The sequence below is a fragment of the Leucoraja erinacea genome, chromosome 7 (genome assembly GCF_028641065.1).
Source record: "Leucoraja erinacea ecotype New England chromosome 7, Leri_hhj_1, whole genome shotgun sequence".
In the NCBI taxonomy this organism is placed as follows: Eukaryota; Metazoa; Chordata; class Chondrichthyes; order Rajiformes; family Rajidae; genus Leucoraja; species Leucoraja erinaceus.
The window spans coordinates 10,303,672-10,323,746 of NC_073383.1; the positions used below are offsets into that span (position 1 = coordinate 10,303,672).

Here is a 20,075-nt window from a genome sequence, read left to right on the forward strand (position 1 = left end):
TGCCTCTCATTGTGGTATATGCTTTTATCAGGTCTCTCTGCAACCTGATAGTGTTCAGAGAAAAAGGCAATTGTGCAAAGCAGGGTAACTCGAGTTTGGTCACATGAAAATAGGAGAATAGACTTATTGAGCCCTTATTCTTTTGTTTTCCTAACCTCCTTAAATAACAAAGTAGCATCGGCAATTTCCTAATCCAGAGGACAAATTCTTCAAAAAGGCAGCCTGTAAGAACATGACGAAGCCTGCAGCCCCATCTTCCCGTTTTAAACCCATAAGGCGAAGTTGGTCAGATACTGGAGATGTGTCTATCATTAATCTTTTCTTCATTTCTTGCTTTGAACCTAACAACTCTTCCAAATTTCTTTGCTTTGAGTCAAGGAAGGCACAGAAACTGTTAACCAGTGAATTACAATAATAGCAATTCAGAGTTTAGAGACCCATTCTGTAGGAAGGCCCAACATTTCGTCATCTTTTCATCAGCCAAAATAGTAAAAACGTATATAGTACTGTTAATAAATTCAGGGACGATCTCCACTTCAATCCTGAATGTAAACACATTACACAGCAGTGTCACACATACATGTGAAACAATAGTAAAGTTATTCCAAAAAACCTTCCAAATGCAAATGCTGGCATCAACTGTTGGCTTACAGTTTTCAAATTCACATTCATATTCACAACTTTCTATGTTTAAGATAAAGCCTAATAAAAGGAATAGTCTGTGCATAATGAGCCGGGAGGGGGTGTTGCAAAACTGAATATGTTTGCTATATTTCTAGCATTGTTTTCTGTAATGTATTCTTTACAGGTTCTATGATAAATGGCCAAGTCACGCAGAAAGAGCCGGGTTCTTGTGATCACTTGGATTTCGCCCGCAGGTTTGAATCAAATGATGCCGACAGTGATCTGAGGTGATGTACAGAAAGCCAACAGTGGTGCGCTTAGTAGCTAGTCAGGCTGTGGCAAAAAAACATCCAGTCAGTGTCAATTATCTATTTTACACCATGAAGTGTGCGGCAGAGTGAATCTAACGGGGGAGGGTCTTTGCAGGATTCCCTACATACACACACACATATATATATATACATACATATATATTAAACCACTGATGAAACCATGTCTTAAAGCTCGAATTGCGGGATTATCAACGTAATTCTTGCCCCTAAAACATTGGGTCCCGCGGTCTGCAGTTCAAACCCCCTTCATTTGGATGTTTACTAACAAAAACGCGGCACAAAGCAACGACATCTGTTTCAAAGGCAGACAAAAATGCTGGAGAAACTCAGCGGGTGAGGCAGCATCTATGGAGCGAAGGAATGGGTGACATTTCGGGTCGAGACCCTTCTTCAGACTGAAGAGTCTCGACTGAAGAAGGGTCTCGACCCGAAATGTCACCTATTCCTTCGCTCCAACCCGCTGAGTTACTCCAGCATTTTTGTCTACCTTTGATTTTTCCAGCATCTGCAGTTCTTTCGTCAACATCTGTTTCAAAGTAGCCTTTGACATCAAGTGCAGGGGTGGGTGTGGAGGTCTATGGAAGTGGTTAATAAGTTCACACACACAGCTACAGAAATGTACATTTTGTATCAGCTCATCTAGCACCATCTCCGCCCACTCCAAGTCTTTAGAGTGTGTGAGAGACCACCCTCTCAAAGCGAGATGTTACCACATGTGCTCCCGCAAGCAGCGGCAGAGTTGCTGGTCTGCAAGAGAGGCAAACGCACAAGGGTTTTTTTTTTAATTTAAAGAAAAGCAACACAAATGTATTTCTCTTTCACGGCGAGGGAGACTTTATAAATAGAGGCGACAGCAGTCCCTGCAGCTACTGCTCAGTTGGTAACAAGCTGACTGGATTTGCAATTCGGCGCGACACTAGTTATGTTCGGTATTCCTTCCACCAGCCTCCCACTTGCTGCGCCCACCCACGCCAGGATCTGCGTCACGCTGCCCGTGTGGGAGTGAGTATGAGCAAGAACAAGATCGGAATATCCCATAGGGGCTGGAGGGGGAGGAGGCTGTGTGTGTGAGTGAGAGAGAGAGAGAGAGAGAGAGAGAGAACGAGAGGAGGAGGGGGAGAAAGTTGAGGGGGTGTGTGTGTGTGTGTGTGGGAGGGAGAAGAAGCAGAGCAAGAAATCCAATTCGCGTAGGTGGCTGCAAGAGACGGACTGTGTAACTAAGCGGAGCCGCGGGCAGATCTCTCCGGGCAGAGAGAGGAGGGAGCCCAGTGTCACATCACTGAGAGTGAGAACAAGTCCTCCCACTCCCTCCCTCTGCCCCCACGCTGTTCCAGGCACTGGCGCGACCAGAGAGGACCAGGCGCTGGGACAACAGGCGACAAAGTTCTCACTTGGCTCCACACACACAGCACCCAGTTCCACAGCAGGGAGAGTGTGAGTGTGAGTGTGAGTGAGAGGGAGAGAGGCAGGCACTGACTCACAGTGGATCAGGTAGGCACGGCGGTCATTTCTGCAGCTAAGCTTTGCTGGCACATGTTTGGGGCTCTTTCTGTCAGTTGTGACAAGCCTGTGTTAACGTGCAGCGCCAGAGACGGAGAGAGTGGTGTTTGAATTCTGTTGTTTTGGGGAGGGGAGTGTAATGTGGTCAAGCTTGTCCCCCCCCCCCCCCCCCCCCTCTCTCTCTCTCTCTCTCTCATTTTTTCTCCTTTTAATCCGGTCTGTGCGGTCCTTTCATGCCGGAAGGAGAGGGTGGATTTCGTAGCTGTGTGGGTGATTCCCCAAGAGCTCGAATACTATGGGCTTAAGTAGGCGTTCGAGCTGCAGCAGTGCGAAGGAGAGAGGGGAGGGAGGGAGGGAGGGAGAGGGAGGTGGAATGATGGTAGAACCGGCCGAGTTATATTTAATTGAAACCTTTTATTTACCAAATTCAGCCAAATTTTAAATGTTGTCACGTTATGGGCAAATGCTTGTATCTGCGCAGCACTTTGAAGTAAGTGACACATTACTACCGAGAAGCGTCTGATGAGAAGAGAAGGTCTTCGTTTCGTGTTATAAATATCGTTCTTTACAATATATGGACTGAAGTTACTTGGATTCGTTAAACCCAGCAGTAATCTCACTTGACAGTTCGCGGGCCGGTGACTTGATAGGAGGGGGGGTGTATAGAAATCTACACCGATCATTTATTTTCATTCAATTGTGGTTTGTTTGTTATTGATGGCAATGTTCTGGAGAGGAGGGGGTGAGAGAGAGAGAGATAGAGAGGACTTTTTGGGGATAGATACCCGGAATGTTGACCGAAGGCCTATTTAGTGTTTTTTCCCCCCTGTAAAACGGGGTTGTCGGCCTAGCTGGGGACGAAATGTGTAGGAAGGAACTGCAGATGCTGGTTTCAAACCGAAGATAGGCGCAAAAAGCTGGAGTAACTCAGCGGGACAGGCAGCATCTCCGGGGATGAGTCTCGACCCGAAACGTCGCCCATTCCTTTTCTCCAGAGATGCTGCCTGTCCCGCTGAGTTACTCCAGCATTTTGTGTCTACCTAGCTGGGGGTGAGTTGCACAAGTGACATCTGCCTCTGTGTGATGTCGATGTGAAGCATCTCGATTCTCTGATCTCTTCAACTGCAGCAGTGACATGGAATGTACTTCCTGAAGATGGGTCTCGATCCGAAACGTCACCCATTCCTTCTCTCCAGAGACGCTGCCTGTCCCGCTGAGTTACTCCAGCTTTTTGTGTCTACGTGGAATTTAATATCGGTTAACCCTTTTTTTTCCATCAGTTGCCAACTTTCACTTCCCGGGACCCCCCATCTCTCCTTAACTGTGTTATTAACACCCTTTGAGGCCAGTTCATTGGCTATATTTAAAAAAAAAAAAAAATGAAATGATTCAATTTATTGTCATTGTCAGTGTACAGTACAGAGACAACTTAAGAGGGAGTTAGATGTGGCCCTTGTGGATAAAGGGATCAGGGGGTATGGATAGAAGGCAGGTACAGGATACTGAGTTGGGTGATCAGTCATGATCATATTGAATGGCGGTGCAGGCTCGAAGGGCCGAATGGCCTACTCCTGCACCTATTTTCTATGTTTTACCACGATAGCGGGAAATGTCAAGGGAATTGCTCTTGGTGTCCGTCCTTCATTAGCTCCACTTGAGTTGTCGCCGCTACCAAAAGTGGGGCATTTGTTGCCCTTTTGCGCCGTGATTTCAACAGCGGGCATCCAGAATTAGAGGCAAATGTCCCGCTGGTGCTGGCACTGGTCTCGGGTGAATACTGGAGGCGGTTGTGGAGGTGTAGTCAGCCCTGCACAACTTTAGAGGGTAGGGTGGGACCGGCACATTCCACGTTGTATCGGCGCCTGTGAATATTAGGTGAGGCCAGGCGTGGATTCGACTGTCATGTGTTGAGGAGGGGGAAGTGATATCAAACGGTTGGTGGGGAAAAAATAAACTAAATAGCCACGGTTATTTGCCCAGGGTTTCATCTGAATGGCACAGATAGAGCAATAGGTTGTCACAACCGCAAGTTGGGATATGGAGGCTCTAAAAGCAGTGGCACCAACACACATCAGCTCCCAATGCCGGCCGGGTTATTTGAGATGGTGTGTAGTGTAAGAAGCAACGCAGGGCTGGTTTACAGCGAAGATAGACACAGAATGCTGGAGTAACACAGCGGGTCAGGAAGCATCTCTGGAGAGAAAGCATGGGTGGCGAATCGAGTCAAGACCCTTCATCAACCATGTTGCATCATTGCTCCTTGTAAATCACCGGCACACTTGTAAAATATGCCGAAATGTAGGCAATGTGTAAATCTACTTCACTGCATTTAGTCGCTAAATTCCCAAATTCCCAACTTGTCATTTAAGAAAATAGAAAAATAAACAGTAGGGGGGGAAGACAGAAATGCAGGGTATTATTTAATTGGTGAGTGGTGTGCAAATGTTGGTGTGCAAAGGGATCTGGATATCCTTGCATGCCAGTCAAAGAGGCCATGCATGGAGATGCAGAAAGAAGTTGGGAGGGTAAATGTTATGTTGTCATAGAGTAGTACAGCATGGGAACAGGCCCTTCAACCCAACTTGCCGATAGTGACCAAGATGCCTGTGTTTGGTCCATATCCCTCTAAACCTTTCATATTCTTGTACTTGTCCAAATGTCTTTTAAATGTTCTTCCTTGCAAGAAGTTTTGAGTAGAGGGAGTAGGAATATCTTATTACTGTTATACTGAAACAAAAGCAGAAAATGCTGGAAGAAAGTAACTGGTCTGCAGACAGCTTCTGTAGAAACAGCCAACGTTTCAGATCTGTGACCCTTTGTCAATTATACAGGGACATGGTTAGACCACAGTTGGAGTGTAGAGCACTGCATTGGTGTTAACTCAGGATATACGTACCATGGGGGGAATGCCATGAAGTTAATCAAACTGATTCCTGGGGTGGTGGGAATATCATATGGGGTCAACATCGCCTTGTTTCACTACAGTCGGAAAAAGTGAGATGTAATTGAAAGGTACAGCATTCTAATGTGATTGAACAAGTTGCATGGAGGGTGGATATTTCCCTGGCTGGGGGAATGTAGAATCAGCAGTCGCAGTTAGGTTTTGGGAACTATATTGATATATTTGAGACTAAAATGGAAAGAAATGTCTTCATCATGGGATCAAGAACTTGTGGAATTCTGCACTTCACAAAGCGACAAAAGCCAATTTGCGCAATATATATTTGCAGAGAGATTTGTGGACACAGAAGCTATCCAGGTGTACGTAGTGAGACAGTGGAAATACGTACAAAAATGGGAGAGTAGTCAGAATTGTACTGAATGGCAGAGGAGGCTGAGATAGGCTAACTCCTCTTAGTTTTCTGTATTTCCATATTCTGGAGCTACAGTTTAACATTGAATAGCATGCAAATTTTAATTGCAACATAAATGTTCTGCCACCTACTTAGAGCCATTATCATGTATATCTTCTGAGCTTATGGATGCGGTAATTAAACAAGGAGTTGGCACAGTTTCCATTGTTTCTAGATGTCACAGGTTTGCATTGGTGAAAAAGAAGCATAGTGGAAAGAAACATCCAGTTAAAAAATATATTTTTGTGACCGTATTGGGTCATGTGCACACACTACTTTATATTTTGTCAGCTTTTTGCACCAACTTTTCAAATTTTAGAGAGATATTTGCATTTGCAGAAATGTTTTAATTTTTCAGACTGTAAGTATATCCTCTCACCCATAGTTGTGCTCTGGAGCATCCGTCTGTAGTTCCCCTAACCCACCACAATTAAACGTCCCTCCCTCCCGCCCACACCCATCTCCATCTTCTATGGACTTTAGAGCTTTTTGTGGTCTGGCATTACTTTCAAAACTTGTCTTTTATTTAACCATAAACAATTAAGGCTGATTTTTTTTTTTTTTAAATTGTGATTAATTTCTCAACAAAAATGCTGAATATAATAATAATCATTAGCCTTCATTGCATTTTATAGTGCATTGCATCTGTATGACTCTAACTGGCTTTTAGCTCTATTGTTGTCGTTGCATGGAATTAATGTGCACATTTTAAAAAGCTGTTTATCATGAAACCTATTGGAACCTAATTTGACAGTTGTTACAAGTTAATATCTTTCTAACCAATGAACTGTCAAAATGTTTTAAAAAGAAAACGTTTCATTCTTTGCTCGCTTTTTTTGCTTTATTTTATGATGCCTTTGTTCACCTTCTGTCCTTGTGGATTTGTGATAGATATTGGACCATGTCAACCTCGAATACATGTTTTATTTATTTCTATTTATTCCATTCATAGAAACGTAGAAAATAGGTGCAGGAGTAGGCCATAGGCCTTTGAGCCAGCACCGCCATTCAATATGATCATGGTTGATCATCCAAAATCAGTACCCCGTTCCTGCTTTCATCCCATATCCCTTGATTCCCTTAGCTCGAAGAGCTAAATCTACCCCTGTGGTATCAGCCTTCTGTGGCAGAGAATTCCACAGATTCACAACTCTCTGGGTGAAAAAGTTTTTCCTCATCTCAGTCCTAAATAACCTACCCCTTATTCTCATTTGCTGTACAACTGGCAGCCTCCTCTACAGACTTCATGACCCTTCCTTACATATCCAAACAGCAAAGGTTATGTAGCCATGACGCAATAGCAACAAGGGTGTGCACCAAAGGATATGTTGCTGTTTGAAGCATAATCATTTTACATTTGGAAACAAGCATGACAGTTAATGAGTTCTGAATATATATTATGCAAGTGTTTTTTAACAAAAAAACATATATACACACACACACACACACACATATATATATATATGCACATATATATATATCTGTATTTTAAAATATATATATATGTGTGTGTGTGTGTATATACACACACACACACACACACACACACACACACACATATATATATATATAAATATATACAACACATATATACACACATATATATATATTTATATATATATATATGCATTTATATATATATGTGTGTGTGTGTGTGTCTATATATATATATATATATTTGTTAAAAGAAACACTTGCATAATTTCCTGAAATTAATGCGTTATAAACATTCATCACCAGTAAAACTAAAGCATTAATCATTGGGAATTAGCCAGAATTAATCAACAGTTCCCTAAATCTGAAAACAGCACGCAACTGGATGATGTTTGAAAACAAACTTGGATTTTACCTTTGCTGGGAAATATTTCCATGATTTGTCTGAGTTTATAAATATTGGCAAATAATTGACAGCCTGAAATCACGTATATTCTAAAAATAACATAAAAATATGATTTTAAAATCTGTCTCTGCATCTACATATAGTGTATATTAAAAACTCTTATGCCAGATGTTAGTACTTAAACCATTCCAGATTCATTGGTGTCTGTTACTGTTCTCTCCTTTTCAACTCTAACCTTTGTTCACCTTCTTACCAATCAACCCCCCAACTAAAATCCGTCTGAAGAAGGGTCCCAACCTGAAATGTCAACAATCTACAGCATGTCCTCCAGAGATGTTGCCTGACCCACTGACCTACTCCAGCACTGTTTTTTTTTGTACACCACCATCTGCAGTTCCTTGTGTCTCCATGTCACTGTTATTCATGTGAATATACAGCAGCCCCAGAGTATGCAACAGTACATTCAAGATAACAACCTCTCCAGGGGATTCATATGACTTGTTATGTTTTTGTAAATTCACTTTGATGGGGGTTTGATATTTGGGTGGTTATCTTTTCTGGAATCTTTTTTTTTTGCCAAATCCCCACTAACAGCATTGCCATGTTAGCAAACTGGGCAATCCTTTTCCGAAATACGCGGATGTTTTCTGATCTAACTGTTATGGAATTCCAGCTCATGATCTCTCACAGGCTTTTAAAGCAGTCCAAATTTCCCATTATGAACTGTATGTTACAGGAATACTTTATCCCTTTGCTACTTTGTACATTAGTCATTCAAGGGCTGAGTCTCCTTATGTTATTGATGGAATTTACTTATGGCTTTAGCCCCGATTGCAATCAACATATGTGTATATATTCACAGAATGTTTAGTTTAGTTTAGAGATATAGCATGGAAACGGGCCCATCGGCCCACTGAGACCACCCCTTCACACTAGTTCTGTGTTATATCACTTTTTCCTCCACTCCCTGATACATTAGGGGCAGTTTACAGAGGCCAATTAACCTATAAATATGAATGTCTTTGGGCGTGGGAGGAAACCGGAGCACCTGGAGGAACCCTCGCAGTGAGAACACGCAAAATCTGCAATCCCACAGTGACAGCACCCGAGGTCATGATCAAACCCGGGTCTCTGGCGCTGCGAGGCTGCAGCTCTACCAGCTGCGCCACTGTTGTGCTTTTGACTGCTCCAGTCTATTACTTTGACAGCATTGTTTTTGGACTTTATTCACATGAAAGTCTTGTAGCATGGTAAATCTTTTTGCAGCTCACAAAAATACCCCTGATATGGCTTTAAAATATACAGCTCAGAACATACACCTTTGGCTCGCGATGTCTGCTGAATTTGATGCCTACTTAAACTAACCCTTCTACCTACACATGCTGCATTTCCCCCCATTCCCAGCACGGACAATTACAGAGGGCAGCATGTCCACTGAACTTGATGTTTGTTACGATCAGAGTGGGGAACAGGAAGGGCTTTAAAACTATGATGAAGGAAGCTGGGTATAACCTGTTGATCTATAGCCTACTGATGCCAAGACCCAAGGCAAGCTAAGAGGAAGAAATAGGGACAAGAAATACTGCAAACTAAAGTTCTGAGCTCCATTGGTTCCCGCCTCAAAGAAATACTCGAGTGTGACACAAAATCGTATATTTGGCAGTGATCCAATTGTATCTTTTCCCACAGTCACCGTCATTATTGATGAACATTTTTTACCCTTTCCTGGTATTGACTGATGTTAAGTCGTGAATAACGCTAATGGGAAAGGACTTGTGTGGCAGATCTGTGAACATACCTGTAGTTGGGGGCACTTGTAGATAGTAGATCATCTTTTGTTGTTATTTATAGGTAAAAATATCAAAGATTATGCTCTAATAATTTCTAAGTACCAAAAATGCAACAGGTGCATTGAACTAAAGTGTTAATTCCTAAACATCGTATGATTTCTACAAGAGGTCCCATAGATTTCAAGATGCTCATTCAGTGATGGGCACTGGCATTCTTGCCAAGCGCAGGTGTTGTTTTTGCTCTGTTGTAACTTTCTACAGTAACTTGGGTTTAGATTTGGTAAATTAGACAATTATTGGCCTGCATTTTTTAAAATTATGTGATCAGAAAAGCACAGTACAAAGGAAGGCCATTTGGCCCATCAAGTGTACCAGCACTAGGTTAGAGCAGTTTTGCTTAGCCCACATTTTCTGTCTCTTTTTTGGTTAATTTTTGAAGACTATTGTCCACCATCCCATCAGGCATTATTCCAAATCATAATCAATTGTCGCACAAAGGGAAGATTTTGCTTGTGCTGCATCTATTCTTTTGCCAATCAACTCAAAGATAAGATACCTGCACCTTTTAATATATTTTGTTATCACCTATCTGAGCAGGTCATGCATTGAACAACAGGTACATTTTTAGTGATCCCTGGTTTGCAGTGCCAACGTATTAAATTAAGATTTTCATTGGAAAAAAATCACACCGCAATTATCTGAAACATGTAAATAATTTGTTCTGTCTTAAATGAAAACAATATTTAAGTACCAAATATAAATACAAATAACACTTAGATGTACGTGTATTGTGCGATAACCTATAACTTGCTTTGCATTGCATAAAACAGTGGTGAGGTTATCAGGCTATGAATTTCGGAGAACGCCTATGCTCTGAACAAGAGGAGCCTGTCTCGTACCACCTACACACTGCAGAGGTGGAGTGTGGTATGAGTGTAGTCAGAACTTGTTGTGTAAAGAGCCAGAGTCTGACATTAACTCTGCAGCTGGTTTTTATTTTAATTTTTTTGTTAAACCAGGTGCAGCAGTTGGCCATGGCCACTTCACTACCAAGGACTCTTGGTGAATTGCAACTCTACCGTATTCTTCAACGAGCCAACCTTTTGTCTTATTATGACGCTTTCATACAGCAAGGTGGAGACGATGTGCAGCAGCTCTGTGAAGCAGGGGAGGAGGAATTCTTGGAGATCATGGCCTTGGTTGGCATGGCCAGCAAACCTCTGCATGTTAGGAGGTTGCAAAAAGCTCTGCGAGACTGGGTGACAAATCCCTCTGTCTTTAACCAACCACTGAACTCTCTTCCAGTCAGTAGCATCCCACTGTATAAGATATCCGAGGGCTCCGCTGCCTATTCTGGTTCAACTGCCAGCAGCAACGAACGAAGCAATAACCTTCGTGATCCAGTGAAGTTTTCAAAGTGCTTGGCTGCCCTGTGTGGACAGGGAGTGGGGTCAACCAAGCCTGTGTTGGCGGGAAGTTCGCCACTGCAGATGCCCAACGAGCCACGCTTCTGGCAAGGACAGTCCGCAACTGAGAGTGAACAAAGTCTTTCCCCTGCTGATCCCTCGTCCCCGTCCTCGCCAAGAGAGAACGGGGAGACTCTCGATGCTGCTGCCGTTGCTGCCGTCGCCGAATCTGTCGAACGGCTGATTCAAGGCATTCCAAAGACTGACCAGAATGAAGTGAAAGAGTTTTTAAGAACAAATAAGAAGTTAGCAAAGATGATCAGTCACATCTTCGACATGAACGATGGCGACCCCCACAAAGAAGAAGAAATACGAAAATACAGTGCGATTTATGGACGATTTGACTCCAAAAGAAAAGACGGAAAGCAGCTGACACTTCATGAGGTACAGGATTTTCCTTTCTGTCTTGTACTCCATTTTGTCTTGTTTATAACATTATTACATTTTGCGGTTGAAATGTTGAAGCCCAAGATTTCTTTAATATAAATGTTGCCGCAGCCGCCGAGCCATGCATGAAAATGGGCAGGATTTCAGCACCTGCCCTAGTTTAGAAATGACATACCTTCGTGCATATGGTCATGGTGGGTGGGAGTGTTGTCTGTCTTGGGTGCGTGGATCATTTACAAGAATGTGCAAAGCCTGTAGTTTTAGTCGTTAATGTCACATACTGGTTTTCCAATAAAAGTTGGGCTGAAGCAGGAACAAAACAATTAGATCACATTATAAAAGATCAAGTGACTTTTTAGACAGTCGACAAGAAGGCTTTTCAGAAATGCTCAAGAGCATTTGTCATCTACCTGCAATGCATATAGCATGAAGTAAAAGACTGTGGACAATTAAATGCAGCTCACGTTGTCGGTTGGCAACTTTTTTTTAATACATTCTCCCAGATTGCTTTACCGAACTGTAAGGGCACATCTCCAGGTACATCTTTTATATATTTTCCCTTGCCTTTCAATGTAACATTTCCCATATACATTACTGATATTAAAGCTGTTTAGGTTTACTATTGTGTCATGTACCGAGGCACAGTGTAAAGCTTTGTTTTGTATGTTAGCCACACAGAAATGATATACCACATATTGATACAATGCTCAAACTCAAGCACAATGGATAGAGCCATGGGGCAGATACAGAGTGCAGAATATAGTTGGCAGCTATACGGATTATCTCAAACCTCACCGCCTGAGGGGACCACTGATGTCTTTTCATAACTAACGAGATTCACTGATTGAGAAAGGAATAGGGGAACAATAGATAAAAAATAATGAGCGGCACAGTGGTGCAGCGGTAGAGTTTCTGCCTTACAGCGCCAGAGATCCGGGTTCAATCCTGACTGTACGGAGTTTGTACGTCCTCCTCGTGACTGCATCGATTTTCTCCGATATCTTCGGTTTCCTCCCACACCCCAAAGACGCACAAGTTTGTAGGTTAATTGTCCCCAGTGTGTGTAGGATAGTGTTAATGTGCGGGGATCGCTGGTCAGTGTGGACTCGGTGGGCCGAAGGGCCTGTTTCCATGCTGTATCTCCAAACTAAACTAAACTAAAAAGAAAGAAATATGATGAATGCGAATAAGATTGTAAACAGAAAAGGAGATTATTTGATTGATAAAGTAGCCAAAGAAAAATAAAAGATCTTAAATGACCCTCTCTCTACCCAAAACGCCACCCGTTATTTCTCTCCAGAGATGCTGCCTGTCCTGCTGAGTTACTCCAGCTTTCGATGTCAACATTTTGTGTCTATCTTTGGTTTAAACCAGCATCTACAGTTCCTTCCTCCACAGTTTAAGTTGCCTGCCCACTTTTTGAGAAGAGAGAGAGATTAGTATTCCAACACTCTGAAGCACCTTTGGTGTGAGTGGGAAGGTCTGTACCGACAGAGTTGTGTGGCTAATTGGTAATTAGTGCTAAGATGCAGCAATTTCATGGAATTCATACAGGGCAAGGTGTCATTTTTGCATTTGACTTTTGCCATAGAGCACCACCTTTCAGGCACCTTTTGTTAAGGATATACATTAATAACAGTGAATTGCATTAAGATCACTGTAATTGCAGTGAAAAAAATCTAGGCTATTAACTTAATGTTATTCTGTAAATGATTTTGGCATAATGTTAACAACTAAAATTAAAATGTATTAATCATTGTATTTTACATATAACATTTGCATCCACTACATGTTTCCGTTTTTTTTCTCTCAACTGCATTATATTTTTAAAAACTTGTATAACCTTAAAATTACTCATCATCCAACACATCATTCTCTGACATTTTCACCAGTATCAATGTGGTCGCACGAGTGGCCAGATCTTCTCCTCCTTGCCCCTTTCTGCTGTCCGTAGAGACCACTCTCTTTGCATCTCACTGGTTTGCTCATCTCCCTTCCCTTCTCCAGCCACTTTTCCCTGCAACCACAGGAGGTGTAACACTTGTCCCTACACCCCGTCACTCACCTACATTCAGTGACCTCAACAGCCCTGCTAGATGAGAGGGAGGTTTTACATCCACTGCCTCCAAAAGTGTTTAGTGCCCATTATGTGGCCCCCTGTACATCGGTGAGGCCAAGCATAGACGAGCCAACCACTTTGTCAAACATATGCGTCTATCTGCCAGGGTCAACTGGACCTCCTGGTTGCAAGCCACTTCAATTTCCCTTCCCATTCCCAGACCAACCTTCAGTGAAACACAAAGTGCTGGAGTAACTCAGCAGGCCAGGCAGCATCCCTGAAGGACAAGACACAAGGAAGTGCAGGTGCTGGAGTCTTGAGTAAAACAAGACACAAGGACCGTGTGTCACCCAACCGACCTTTCTGTCCTTGGCCTCCTCCGTTGCCAGAATGAAGCCGCCCGCAAACTGGAAGAGCAGCTCCTCATATTCTTCCTTGGTATCCTGCAACATAACAACATGAATGTTGAACTCTCCAATTTCAAGAACCCACCCCCTTCTCTCTCCTTCCAATCTATCCAGGCCTACATTTCTTTCCCCTCCCTCTGCCACCATCCCCCAATTCCTTTCCACTCATCCACCACACTCTGCACATCACACACCCCTAAACCCTCCATGCCCGCCCCCATTAGCTCCGCCTCCCTTGTTCCAATTACTCGTATCTCTCCCACAACTTCCCCAGTTCATCTTAACCTTCACTTCTTATCAGATTCCACCAACTGGAATCCTTCGGCTACTCCACTTATCACCTCCAGCTTTGCTTACTATCTTCACCTTTCTTTCTTTCCTTCTTTCCTTCTTTCTTTCTTTATTTTTTCTTTTCTTTTTTTTTATGATACTGCCTGTAAGGGAAATTCATTTTGTTGTCTCAAATTGAGACAATGACAATAAATTTGAATACAATACTCTTTGTCCACCTGACTCATTGACCCTTTTTACCTGAATATGCCTATTTTTTTTTTTTCAATTCCTGCCCCACTGCTTCCCTTTCCCTCTTTCAAACATAGAAACAGAGAAAATAGGTGCAGGGGTAGGCTATTTGGCCCTTGGAGCCAGCACCGCCATTCAATTTGATCATGGCTGATCATCCAAAATCAGTACTCCTGTTTTCTCCCCATATCCCTTGATTCCGTTAGCCCTAAAAGCTATATCTAATTTTCTATCAGCTATCTCTCCTTTAGAATCCCCTTTTATTCGACATCCTAATCCGAAACATCGTCTACCCATTTCACTTCATAGAGGCTGCTCGACTTGTTTGTTTCTCCAGCAGATTTGTGTTTCTCTTTGTATAAAACTAGTTTATTTGGGGAGCTCCATATATCATAGCAAAAGATTCCTGCAAATATAAAGGCACAACTTATGTGTTTGTTGCCACTGGAATCTTCTTCAACTCCAGCTTCAGAAGTATAATTTATACTGCACCAAAAGTAATATTAAGCAGGTATTTTGGAAAACAACCTGGTATTCCAACTAACCTTGGAAGTGGATGTGAACTTGTATTATGAAATGTGTTCTCATAAATTTAGTTTACATTTAATTTAATGAGTGTCAGGGGTTTTGGAGGGAGAGATAGATCAGCCATGATTGGTGCAGACTTAATGGACCGAGTGGCCTCATCCTGCTCCTATCACTTATGCATTTATGGTATTGCATTGTTTTAATTCAGTTATGGAAAATATGAATTTAACTTTCATTAAATACTTTGTTGAAAAGCTTTAATTTTTTTGGCAATTTTATCCCCTACATTCTGTAAGGAATATATAATCTCTGTATTAATCATAGGAATATTGTTGAGGATAAATTATTTTACAGCCATCCAACAAATGGACTTCCCGATGCCAATAGACAGCAGCTGTAGAAGGGTCTCAACCCGAAACGTCACCCATTTCTTCTATGTTTAAGAAGGAACTGCAGATGCTGGAAAATCGAAGGTACACAAAATTGCAGGAGAAACACAGCGGGTGCAGCAGCATCTATGGAGCGAAGGAAATAGGCAACGTTTCAGAACGTTCTTCAGAAGGAGGGTTTCGGCCCGAAACGTTGCCTATTTCCTTCGCTCCATAGATGTGCTGCACCCGCTGAGTTTCTCCAGCATTTTTGTGTACCACCCATTCCTTCTATCCAGAGATGCTGCCTGCCCCGCTGAGTTACTCCAGCATTTTGTGTCTATCTTCAGTCAAGCAACAAACTTTGTTTCTTTTCCCACCCTGACCTTGGTTGATTTGTGAATCAAGTTCTTGATTATGATCTTTCACACCCCACCTAGTTTCTCAGAAGCACCTCAAACTGATAACTAGTGCAGTTACTATTAAAGTAGCCCTCTTTGCCACAGATTAGCTGACTCATACAAAGATCGTCTTTCTACTAATGGCTCACCCGCTCCCATTTCAGCCAACTATGCCATCAAAGTAACATTACAACTCATCATTTGTTGTTTTCTGCAGCTGACTGTAAACGAAGCAGCCGCTCAACTCTGTACGAAGGACATTGCTTTGCTCACTCGACGAGATGAACTATTTACATTATCCCGTCAGGTGTCTCGCGAAGTAACCTACAAATATACTTACAAAACTTCCAGGTGAGAACCTTCATTCTAAACTAAATTTGTGTTTTCCTGACTGTTAATATTTTGCATTGTCAGATTATTAACGTTACTCACGTTTCCTTAACCGCAGGTCGAGATGTGCAGAGCAAGAGGAATTATCTCCTAAACGTATAAAGACCGAGGTAACATATGATTTCATATTTTAGGGGCAGCCTTACAGTTCATTCTGTACATGTGTGCATGGGATATGTAATGAAGTGTATAGGTTCTAAGTTTCTTGAAGATGCATTCCAGTAGTGTTTGCAAAGCGTCAAAGTTTCATGTTGGTATAATATACACTCTGGTTTCGAAGTGGCGAAAATGTGGTTACATACAGAAAAAGGAGAGGAATATTTAAAAAAATAGTTTGCCACAATGGAAAATTAGGCCATGCATGGGTGGAATTTTCCCTTCTGAATAAGTGAGATTCAATTCTTTGAAATTGTAGTCTTTTTACCCATGAGATTGGTTGTATTTTCAGAGTGCACACATGCAGAATCGACATCTCAGTAGACAATAGGTGCAGGAGTAGTCCATTTGGCCCTTCAAGCAGTGATCACATGATCAATGTGATAATGGCTGATCATCCACAATCAGTACCCCGTTCCTGCCTTCTCCCCATATCCCCTGACTCCGCTATCTTTAAAAGCCCTATCTAGCTCTCTCTTAAAAGTATCCAGAGAAACCTGCCTCCACCGCCCTCTGAGGCAGAGAATTCCACAGACTCACAACTCTGTGTGAAGAAGTGTTTCCTCATCTCCGTTCTAAATGGCTTACACCTTATTCTTAAACTGTGGCCCCTGGTTCTGGACTCCCCCAACATCGGGAACATGTTTCCTGCCTCGAGTGTGTCCTAGCCCTTAATAATTTTTTATAGTTCAATAAGATCCCTCTCATCCTTCTAAATTCCAGAATATACAAACCCAGCCGCTCCATTCTCTCAGGATATGACAGTCCCGCCATCCTGGGAATTAACCTTGTAAACCTACGCTGCTCTCCCTCAATGGCAAGTACTCACTCGCACAGCAAGAACTCACATTTCGGACTCACTACTAGAACAGGGTGTGGTACAATTTAAGAAAATCAGAAATCCTACAAAGTATAATAACTGGGCCAAAGGTTACACATGCAGTTGAAATGACACAGCCTGGAATGTTTTAAAGAAATAATACGCATCATGTGTAATTTTCATCGGAACTTATTTATGTAATTGTACAGAACACATAAGGGAGCATTAGTTATTTTATATGTAGGAAGGAACTGTAGATGGTGGTTTAAACCAAAGATAGACACAACATGGACAGGCAGCAGCTCTGGAGAGAAGGAATGTGTGACGTTTCGGATGGAGACCCTTCTTCAGACCTATGACGGATGTCAATGTTCTGTGCAATTAATTACATTTACGTCCAAATCCTATAACTAGGCTGAGATTCTCATACATCAAATCATTGTGTTTAACACAATATACTATGCCAAAAAAATCTCTATTTTTAGCATATATGAAAACAACATTAAACACTTAAAAGTGTACGAATGAACAGCAGATGCTGGTTTAAATTGAAAGTAGACACAAAATGCTAGAGTATCTCAGTGGGACAGGCAGCATCTCTGGAGAGAAGGAATGGGTGATGTTTCAGGTCGAGACCCTTCTTCAGACATTCTGAACACTTAAACAAGAAATAGATGGAATATTTTAAATGTTTCTCATTGCTTCAGACAACTGTCTTAGACATCAGAAGTGCTTGCGTATGTTTTACTTGAAAGAAGGTACACAAATGGAAATTCAGCCCAGTAGGAGGTAATCAAAATGTGGAAAGGTTTTATATAGCTGGTAATGGGGGGAGAGGTAGCTGGAGAATTGCAGCCAGATTCATTTGACAGGTTGAAATATAGAAGCTGTGGAAGATGATTTTTTGTTTTGTACAAATAACTGAAAGGCAATGACAGAAATGGTCTAAGGTTAATTTCTAAGATGTCTGCTATTTAATAATTCAGTAGAATTTCTGGATTTCTTCTATCTCACGGACTTGAATAAAACCTGTGTATTCTAACCAATAAAATGAGGGTTGGAAATCTGTCACCCCCAGCAGTGAAAAGTTCATTCAGGACACTGGCTCCCGTCTAACACTAGATATTCTCACGGTTCACTCTCAAACTTGAGGAATGCTGGAAAGTTTCCTTAATAACGTGCTTGTCATGGGTTTAACAAAACTTGAGTCTGCAGATTTCACGTATTGCTCCTGGCAATTCATGGCTGGTCTGTCAAGAGGGTTGCTTTCCAGAACCAAACACACACTGGCAAGCTTCCATTTATGCTATAGTAAATCTTCACAGCCAAGCTTTCCTTTACTATTAGATACACTGTAGTGATCCATTACTGTTTTTATATGTTAAATGCGATTTAGACTGGGGACACAATATACAAAACAATTTTTATTTTGCTATTCTTATGCAGCCTGTCTTGTTAAGGAATGATTGCAGAGTAAATCTTCCTCGTCACCTTCCTTGTGTTTGCAATCCAAACACGTGCTTGTCTAAATGTTTTCAATCCATAAATAGATTTTTTTCTCGCCAACGTCAGTACTGATTTTCATTGCCTCAGCTTTCAATTGCCAATAAAATAAGCTGCTAGGCTCTACCTTCAAGGAAGCGGAAATAAATCATTTCAAACATGGCTCGGATTTTTGCTGATGTCATGTTGGCATTTTGGGTTCTACATCAAATAGGCAATGATGTGTTTAACTGGGTTGAGAGAAGAACATAATATCTCTTCCGTAGTGTGCCCGTGAGTCTTTGTAGGGTAAAAAGGATGTGTTGGAAGGAACTGCAGATGCTGATTTACACCAAAGGCAGACACAAATGCTGGAGTAACTCAGCATCTCTGGAGAGAAGGAATGGGTGACGATTCGGGTTGAGACCCTGCTTCAGACTGACTGAAACATCACCCATTCCTTCCATCCAGAGATGCTGCCTGTCCCGTTAGTTACTCCAGCATTTTGTGCCTAAAAAGGATGTGTTCATTTGAACTTGGCACTTCACCAATTCCACAAGCCTGTGGTATAGTTTTATTTGAATGGGAGTTATATTTAAGCACATTTTGAGTACTAATTAGAGATCTGTGATTATCTATGGAGACATTTCCCTTGGCAGGCTGAATGGACAGTGCTGACATTTATAGCAGCATTATTAGTAGTGGATTTTAACCACCAATTTTCATCTTGCACTCAAATTTACCTGGAACATCTCTGACACCTCCCACCCTTTTCTTGATCTCACAGTCTCCATCACAAAAAAACAGACTATTGACTGACGTCTATTACAAAACCCACTGACTCCCACAATTATCTCGACTACACTTCATCCCACCCTGCTTCCTGCAAAGACTCCATCCAATTCCTCTGTCTACGCCGCATCTGTGCCCAAGATGAGGTGTTCCATACTAGCACATCCGACATGTCCTCATTCTTTAGGGAACAGGGTTCTCCTCTCCCATCATAGATGAGACCCTCATTCATGTCTCCTCAGAACCCCACAACGCCATCCTTGCTTCCCCTCCCCCCAGTCGCAACAGAGACCCCCTAGTCCTTGCCTGCCACCCTATCAGCCGTCACATGCAACACATAATCCAAAATTTCCGCAACCTTAACGGGATACCACCACTAACCACATTTTCTCATCTCCACCCCTTTCCGCCTTCCGCAGAGACCGTCCCTTCCGCAACTCACTGGTTAACTCATACTTTTCCACCCAACCACCACCCCCCCCCCCCCCCCCCCCCCCCCCCCCCAAGGTACCTTCCCCTGGAACCGCAGAAGATGCAGCCCCTTCTATAAACCTTCTCCCCTCGACTCCAGGGACCCCGACAGTCCTTTCAGGTTAGGAAGAGGTTGACTTGCACCTCTTCCAACCTCATCTACTGTATCCATTGTTCAAGATGTGGGCTCTATACATCGGTGAGACCAGACGCAGACTTGGCGATCGTTTTGCGGAACACCCTCACTCAGCCCGCGTGAACCAACCTGATCTCCCGGTTGCTGAACACTTTAATGCTCCTTCCCATTCCAACACAGACCTTTCTGTCTCCTCCATTGTCAGAGTGAGGCTAAACGCAAATTGGCGGAACAGCATCTCATATTTCGCT

At 42.4% G+C, this 20,075-nt stretch overlaps 1 protein-coding gene across 2 annotated transcripts in view; it reads left to right on the forward strand.

Moving 5' to 3' along the window:
• The first annotated feature begins 1,654 nt into the window (after positions 1-1,654).
• nab1b (NGFI-A binding protein 1b (EGR1 binding protein 1)) overlaps positions 1,655-20,075 on the forward strand; it is a 46,296-nt gene continuing 27,875 nt past the window's right edge. Inside the window, exons 1-4 of one of the 2 annotated variants that reach the window (XM_055637772.1) lie at positions 1,655-1,958; positions 10,459-11,289; positions 15,795-15,928; positions 16,026-16,077. In XM_055637772.1, the coding sequence (XP_055493747.1) occupies positions 10,474-11,289; positions 15,795-15,928; positions 16,026-16,077 (1,002 nt within the window). In that variant the 5' untranslated portion in view covers positions 1,655-1,958; positions 10,459-10,473. Of the gene's footprint in view, positions 1,959-2,044; positions 2,448-10,458; positions 11,290-15,794; positions 15,929-16,025; positions 16,078-20,075 lie in introns of those variants that run through there. The other variant, XM_055637771.1, reaches the window with a different exon arrangement.